Source organism: Microtus ochrogaster, chromosome 18 (genome assembly GCF_000317375.1).
Source record: "Microtus ochrogaster isolate Prairie Vole_2 chromosome 18, MicOch1.0, whole genome shotgun sequence".
NCBI classification, from domain to species: domain Eukaryota; kingdom Metazoa; phylum Chordata; class Mammalia; order Rodentia; family Cricetidae; genus Microtus; species Microtus ochrogaster.
This window is the reverse complement of record NC_022020.1, coordinates 63803220-63811630: the sequence shown is the minus strand read 5'-3', so window position 1 is coordinate 63811630 and position 8411 is coordinate 63803220. Positions and strand designations below refer to the sequence as shown.

The window sequence follows — 8411 nt, the reverse complement described above, 5'->3', positions numbered from 1 at the left end:
TATATATATATATATTGATTCCAGGTGTGCATCACCAAACTCAATTTAAAAGTTTGGTTTTAAATTTTTATGATGAATTTCAGTTTTGAAACAAAATGTTTAAAGGCATGCCATTACTTTTATAGTCTCTGAAGTAGAAAAAGAAGGTAAAAATTCTGTTTTAGGGCCTTGTAGAGGAGGGCATTGATTTGGAAGACCACGCCCACATGGGCTATAAAGTCAGAAGGTTTGTGCATGGCCACAGACCCGAGCTACTGATTTTGTCCAGTTGTTGGATCAGAAACTTCTGAGACCTCAGCTAGAGGGTGGGCAATCTAGACTGTCCTGGAGAGGGTATGGTTCAGTTTTGAAAGTCATTACCATTAAGTAGCAGTGGCTTTTCCTTTTGTGTGCATAATCATTCTTCTAAAGGAGTTGGCGTCTTGGAACAAGCTCTGTCCGTGAAGGATCCTGAGGAAGGTAAACCTGCTCCTGGGCTGGAGCAGAGCAATGGCCTTGGGAAGACCTCCTGGGAGCTCAACGGTGGCGAGGTTGTACCAAGAGCTTTTCCCAGTAAAGCAGATGAGAAGGATACCTGGTCCCTCACCCCGTCCTCTCCTGCCAGCAGCCCTGGTGGCCAGGAGCTGACAGAAACATCAGAGCTCCCCCTGTCTTGTGAATGGGATAGTCGGACCACACCAGGGGCACAGCCCACTCAGGGAGACTCCGCCCAGGACTTGGACTTTGACCTGTCCAGTGACAGTGAGAGCAGTGAGAGCAGCAAGTCAGACGGCCGGAAGTCCTCTGCTTCCGATGGGGAGAGTGAGGAGAAAAGCAGCCGGAAGTCTCCAGCCACCCAGGACAGAACCAAAGTTCCACTGCAAGGGGGTCCCCCTGGCACAAGTGGGGGAAGACCTGCAGCAAGCCCTTTGGGAGAATCTGGGCCTAACACTCACCCACATGACAAAGCATCAGACCTGGATACACAGGAGGAGGGTGAACGGGACAGTCTCTGTGGCCTGGGGAATGGCTGTGTGGACCGGAAGGAGGCTGAAACAGAGTCACAGAACAGTGAGCAGTCAGGTGTGACTGCGGGCGAGTCCCTGGACCAGAGTGTGGGGGAGGAGGAGGAAGAGGACACAGATGATGATGACCATTTGATACACCTTGAGGAGATCCTGGTCCGAGTCCACACCGACTATTACACAAAGTATGACAGATACCTCAAGAAGGAGCTTGAGGAAGCTCCAGATATACGGAAAATTGTGCCAGAGCTCAAGAGCAAGGTGCTGGCAGATGTGACTGTGATCTTCAGTGGGCTGCACCCAACAAACTTCCCTGTGGAGAAGACTCGGGAGCACTATCATGCCACAGCCCTGGGAGCCAAGGTCCTCACTCAACTGGTGCTGAGCCCTGATTCCCCAGACAGGGCCACTCACCTCATTGCAGCGCGAGCTGGTATGTGTCACCATCCCTGATCTATGGGTAGGGCCGTACAACCAACAGTGCTCCCTGGTGGGCATACACCTTCTGTGCTTTGGCGTGTTCTCTCTTCGAGACTAGATCATAATGGAACACTCTTTATAATCATGACATTTTAAAGACAAGGTGACCGGCTAGGGGGACAAATGAGTAGATGAAGCGTTTGTCACACAGGTATTAGGATCTGAGTTGGGATATCCAGAAGCCATGTAAAGCCAGGCTCAGTGTATATGTTTATGTATCATGTATGTATGATACAGTATGATATAGTGACAGACACAAGAGAATCCCAGAAGCTTGTGAGTAAAATACCCTGGTGTAAGCAGATAACGAAGACTCTATCTCAGGGCAAAAAAACAAAACCCAACATCCAAGGTTGTCTTCTAGCCTCCACATTACACAGACACACTTACACAAACACTCAGGGTTGATAATCGAATTTGGGTAAAATTTCCAAAGATGTCCTCTGACCTCTGCATTTGTGTGTGGCACCTGCACACACAGAGACACACTTAAAAACACACGTGCAAAGTTGATAATCGACTTGGGTAAAGGGTAGGTTTTTGTTTGTTTGTTCCCTGTGCACATTTCACCTGTCGTGGGTCCCTAGAATCGTAGTCACGTGATGTGCTTTGTATAACAGGGTAATGGATGTTGATCTGAGAAAAGCTTAAAGAAAACAAACAACCAATTACTATTTTAAATAGTCTTCATAAGCAGCTTGACTTTTCCTTACTTAAGATTGCTCACATTCTCTAGGCACTCCATGTTCAACAACAGTCAGTGACTTAGGGCCTGTTCCGCATGGCTGTCAAGGTGGCTCATTCCCAGAATCTCCCTGAAGCTTACAGCCTCATTTGCCTCTGGCTTCTGACCATGCTGTCATTTGCTCTGTAGAGCAGTTACCACAGATTAGTGGAGATCAGACAAGCTTTCTGGCCCCAGCAACATCTTCTGAGGAGAGAATGTCGCCATCAGCCTTCCTCAGGAACAAAAGGGGTCATTCTTCCAAAGTATTGAGAGCAGAAGTCAGGTCCCTCCTTGGGTTGTGTCTGTGTGTGCACCTGCTTGTGTAGGGACTGTCCAGTACCTGGTCCACATCTCTGTTTTGCCTGATTCTGAAGCTCTCTTCTCTGTGGAGACTTCAGCCATAGGGACAATGTGAGATGTGACAGACATGTCCTTATCCTACCTTTTCCTTTGAAGAGAACGGCTTTCTTGAAGACACAGTTAGCCAGAGGCTCAGTTGACCACCTTACAGCAGAGGGTCACTGAGCTGTGTACAGAACAGCTGTAATATACCAGGACAGGGCAGGATCAGCTGGAGACAGAATGAGGAAGCACTAGGTGGGTGATCAGGAGCCTGCAGGGGGCCCTTGGCACAGGAAGGACCAAAAAAATAAATAAATAGGCAGGGGACACGCCAGGCGCCAGGCTGGTTAAGGAAGCCTTCGAGTTGAAAGTGGTAGGATGCCTTGGTGTAGGGAGAATTGACATGGCCTCCTGATAGATCTCTTGTCATGGGTGGTACCAGAGCCCAGGTAATAGACAAGCCTGGAGGGCAGGGCCCCAGCTGTCTGCAAGGATAACTTGAGGAGTAGAAAGCAGTTTAGGTACAAAAATCCTGTTGGCAGAGGTTCTAATTCCCAGTGGTGAGGATACTTGTAAGCCTGATGTTCAGCTCCATTTTAAGGATATGTAACCCCCACACTGGTATACCAGGGCAGGCAGTCTGACGTGTTGTCTCTGCAGGCACAGAGAAGGTGCGCCAGGCACAGGAGTGTAAGCACCTCCATGTGGTCAACCCTGACTGGCTTTGGAGCTGCCTGGAGCGCTGGGACAAGGTTGAGGAGCAGCTCTTCCCAATCATAGACGACGATGCCCGAGCCCACAGGTAGGCTCCTTCCCATCCATATCACCGTGTTCCACACTGCCTTTCTTCCCGAAGTATCCAGCCACAAGCAGACATCTATGTGTGCCCTCATGATCTTCCCAAGCGGGGCCAGGAGGTTCTGTGGACTCCATTCTACTTCATATCCAGCAGTGTTTCAGGTGGAAAGTGAGTTCTGGCTGGAGACACTGAGGAGAGCCTTGGTGCTGCAGGGTTTCCATTCAAGATTCAGGACATGCTAGTTACTGTCCTGCTGCTGTAACACAGGACCCTGACAAACAATTTAAATGCTGGATCTGGGTGCAGGAGCATGAGGCAGCTAGACATGCTGTTTGAGCATTTAGAAAGAAAGAATGATAGATGTTGGCGCTCAGCTAGCTTTCTCCTTTCCGATTCATATAGGACCTAAGCCCAGAGAATCCCGAGATGGTGCCCCACATTCTTTTAGGGTGAGTCTTCTCCTTGGTTAACTTAATCAGAATAATCCTTCACAGGCATGGCAAGAGTCTTCTTGATGGTTGTAGACCTGTCAAGGTAGGCATTATTAACCGTTACAAATGCCACCCAACTCCCAAGGCTGCAGTGCTCCTGAGAGGTGTCTGTTCTGTCCACCCTGGCCTTGACCTCCGCAGTGTGACTTTCAACTCCTCCTTCCTCTGTGAACTCAAAGATGAGCAGCTGTTACCATCCAGAGAAGCTTCACATCTGGGTTTTCTTTTAGTACAATTCAGTGTGGGATTCAGGAGTATATCCTGGTTTGCAGAGATTTCTGCAGGGTTGATATTGTCAAACAGTTACATAAAGAAACCAGAGGAAGGGTGGTGGGATGAGGGCCATGGAGCCAGTCTGCAGAATTGCTCCAAGAGGGAGGTATATGGAAAATGGAACAAATGTATTTGTAATAAGAAACTTGGTTGTTGGAGGCAAGTGGCAGTCAGTTTCCTTTGAGAGTATCCTGGTCATTATCAGCTCGAGCAGATATCGAGCGTGAAGCACAAAGAACTGAAGTTGTCCTGCTCAGGTAAAGCTTCCAGGCGGGTCCTGCTCGGTGTTTTTTACACATAGTTATGTTCTAGAATTTTGAGTTGCAGATCTTCCATCTTAAGCATTCAGTCGAGAATTGAAGAGGCATTTCATCTGGAGCCTAGTCAGTAGTTTCTGGTTGTCTGTTTCTGTTACATATTGCTACATTCTCGTAGCCACATCCTTACAATCATTGTGCCTCTCTTTGATCTGTGTCCCTGGGCCATGTGTTATTGACAATACTGTTGATGGCCTTTGCTCTCACCCACAGGGATAACAGCCCTGCAGCCTTTCCAGACAGGCAGAATGTGCTCTCTACAGCCTTGTTCCACCCAACACCCATCCATTCCAAGGCCCATCCTGGCCCTGAAGTTCGGATCTATGACTCCAACACAGGCAAGCTCATTCGAATGGGCACCCAGGGTCCTGCACCAGCTCCCTCTAGTGCCCCTCTAATCCACGGAGAGCCTTCCTCCTTCAGGTATGTTGTGGCACATGTAAACTTCCTTTGCTGAGAACATAGGTATCTAAAATGTTAAGCTTTAGTTTTTGAACCTGTTAGCAATGGTTATACTGGACCACAGTGCGGACAAGTGACATTTGAGACTTTGTTCAGTCCCGAGTTTGTGTTGGGCTACCTGTCTGACAATGGCAATTTCCAGTGCATAGAACACTTTTATCCTTTATGAGTCATGTGTCTCTACACAGTGCTCAGTGCTGGCAGGGAACTCAAGAGTATCCTGGGTACCCATCAGAGGAGGGTCCAGCGGGTGCTCTGACCTCCCTCCCAGATCTGTCCTGTGGCCAGGCAGTCTTGGACACCTGGACTCTTCCACATACTGAGAGAAAACACTTTGTCAGAAGGGTGTGTGAGAACACTCAGCAGAATAAATGTCATGTGTTGGCTGGGTTGGTGGTTCCCACACGTGACAGACCCTTATTACCCTCCGCTTTCTCTGTGCATTCTTAGTCACCTCCATCCTTGTGAACCCCTCGGGCTGCCCGTATATAGCTGAAGCACGTCCTGCTTGTTTAAATAAGGAGCCTGGAGGTTTGGGGCAGTAGATACAGTGTGCAGCTTGCAGTAGGCATGCCATCACCTGCCCATTCTTTTGTGCTTCTCCAGAAGCCCTGAGATCATCTCTGGTAGTTGCCCTATGCAATCAACAGCCCAGAACTATAATGGTGTTAGTTCTGCTCTGATTGCAGTGGGCCCTGAAGGCCTGAGCAGTTTGCACATTTTCCGCAGAGTAGTTTTAGGGCTGAGCAAGAACTTAGTCCTGTGTGGCCCAACCTCAGTGACACACGGCAATAGGAAGCAGGGTTGGTGCAAACAAAAAAGCCTAGATACTTATTCAGGACTGGTGTGCAGTGGCACTCTCTGCTTCCTCGGTGCACCTCTAATGCACCTGCTGCTTTGCAAAGCAAAAAGTATCATCATTACTAAAACTTGTTTTCTTCTAATTAGTTACTTACATGCTGGAATGTGTCCACTTGCTGCTGCTTCTAGTCTATACCATCACGTTACCAAAGTTGGGTGTCTGAGTTCAGGGTTATGAATATTTTTAACTGTGGTACAGCATAGCAGCTGTTTTGCAAAAATCTGCTGCAGTTTTCCCTGATACCCAGAAGAGCAGATTTGTATGCTCTAGTGAGATATTTGTGCTGCACACATCCGGTAGCTGGCCTGGGATGCTGATGACCAGCAGGAGCTTTGTGAAGGCAGCCTAGCCTCTCTGTGGGTGTGGGCTCACTAGTAGAGTACACTTCAACCAACGGCCTTTCATGTCCTTTCTGTCCATTTCTGTGCTGGGTTCTTCCTTTGAGAAGGCGTATAAAGGGTTGGTTTGTCTTGAGAAGGTTAGTCAAGTAAAACTTAGGAAGCCCCCTATGTGCTTACATGAGAGCTGCTTTGATTATTGCTATCCTGCTACTGCTTCCCTCCCTGGGCATGACCTCATTGTTTGTGTGGTGTGGTACCAGGGATTTTCCTCTGTAGCAGGCACCTATGGCTCAGACATTTATTCACTGTCTATGAAATTAAGTTCAGTGGAGATTCACTATACATTGTTTTTCTTGACATTTTCACAGTTCAGTCTGAGCCTCCTTTCAGATTCTGTTGTGATTAATACCATGTGGCAAATTCTCCATATGCTGAAGTGTCACCTGGTTCCAGAACACAGGGACAGCAGAAGTTCCGGCACCTCCTGCCATAGCCACAGCCAAGCTTGGCTGCTATACAGAGCCTAGCGGGTATGAGGTTGCAGTCACATACATGATCCCGAGTAATTTGTTTGTATGAGAAGTCTGCATTTGGTTCAGAGCACTGCATGTATTTACTGTCCTAAGGTGAAACAGTTGCTCTTGCCAAAGTGTCCTTTAGGCTGTCCTCGTTCTTGAGGTCTCCAAAGCCACAGAGAAACCCTGTCTCGAAAAACCAAAAAAAAAAAAAAAAAGAATAAAGAGGATGAATGTGCAAGGGCACAGCTGGTGTGGGGTTTGTACGCCTAGGACCTACATAAATGCTGGCCTCAGTGGTGTGCATCTGCAGTCCTGCCGCTGGCAGGTGGAGACAGGCATGACCCAGCCCAGCTGAATCAGTTAGAGGCCTTATCTCAGATATGTAAAGTGGAGGGTGATTGAGGAGACACATGATGTCAACCTCTGGCCCCCATCATACATATGTCACATCAAAGCGTAAAAGGATGCTGTTACCTCATATGGGCAGCAGCAATACCTCTGTTCCCCACTCATATCTGCATCTCACTGCTTTCTGCTTCAGTGACACAGCATGATGGAGGAGAAGCCAGAGGGCACAGGCACCAGGCACTCGTGTGGAAGGTTGGATGTTGGAGATCAGGGTGGGGCGGGATGTTCTAAAGAGTCTTCTAGTAAAGCTCCATGGCAGAAAGTGTACTAGAACAGAAAAGGTAAAATCACATGGTACAAAACAAGAACAAAAAAAGGCAAGCCACGTGGAACCAAAAGCTCAACCCCAGGTGAGGTGGCATGGAACTTGTTGGCTGTAGGAATGTGCACGTCCTTTACGTGGTACACAAGTACACTCAGTTGGAGGTCAGGGCAGGTGTGGTCTCAGGGCTGAGCTAGATACGTGGAGCCCAGGTGGTCAGTGCATGTGTACCTAGGTGATCTCAGGAGGATACTCTGTGGCAATGAAGAAAGATTAACATTCAGCTTGTAGGAATTGGGGGTATACAGTGAACACTAGCCTCCACACAGCACCAAGTTCAAAGGTTTCATTCCAGTGCTGCCTGTCCACTCTAGCATGAAGTGTGCTTGTGTCTCACTGAGGATGTCTGAGTGCACTCAGTATTTGGCCGGGCTCTGGCAGTGTTTACTGAGAGTGTGTGCCCTTTGACCCAGGTTCTACTTTAGGAACTGTGTCCTAGAAGTCAAAGCAGTAGCTGAGGACAATGGAGTGGGACACAGGATTTGGAACTCAGATTTCTTTCTTGCTGATAATAATCCTAAAGCTGTCACATGGAACAAGCGATGGTGTTGGGAGCAGCCCCAGTGACCAGGTGGGCTATGGCTGCGTCCACACTGGGTTCTTTTTGGGGCCGCCTGTATCCTTCTGAGCTGAAGAGACACAGTGCAGAGTTGAGGCCGCCACAGCATCCAGGATTTGAGAAGCAATGCCGAGAGAGGGGAGGCCCAGAAGGAGCCTGGTGACTACAGACTACCTCTTTATTCTGGAGCTCTGAGTCCTTCTAGATCCTCTCGCCAACAATATCTGGGGTGGGATTGTGCTGGGGTGGGATTATGTCATGGTCAGCCCAGAGAGGCAGATATGAGTATGGGAAAGGGCTAAAAAGATGGAGAACTCAGGCAAGATTCAGGAAAGCTCTATGTACCCACCCTCTGGAGGTTTTGTAGAGGACACTTTACATCATGTAGAAGGTTAATCACTGGTCCTAAGTGGTTGACTCTGGAGGTCAGAGGTTGGGTTGGGTTTGAAGTCCAGGTCTCGATCTTTCTAGGGATCAGCCCTGTTCTGCAGCCATCTCACACTTGA

At 48.5% G+C, this 8411-nt stretch overlaps 1 protein-coding gene across 4 annotated transcripts in view; it reads left to right on the top strand.

Annotated features, from left to right (window-relative positions):
- The window catches only part of Ctdp1 (CTD phosphatase subunit 1), a 58508-nt gene that overhangs the window by 18915 nt on the left and 31182 nt on the right, over positions 1-8411 (top strand). For 3 of the 4 annotated variants that reach the window (XM_013349627.2, XM_026783499.1, XM_026783500.1), the window contains exons 8-10: positions 412-1437; positions 3214-3355; positions 4647-4856. In XM_013349627.2, the coding sequence (XP_013205081.1) occupies positions 412-1437; positions 3214-3355; positions 4647-4856 (1378 nt within the window). The remainder of the gene's footprint in view (positions 1-411; positions 1438-3213; positions 3356-4646; positions 4857-8411) is intronic. The other variant, XM_026783498.1, reaches the window with a different exon arrangement.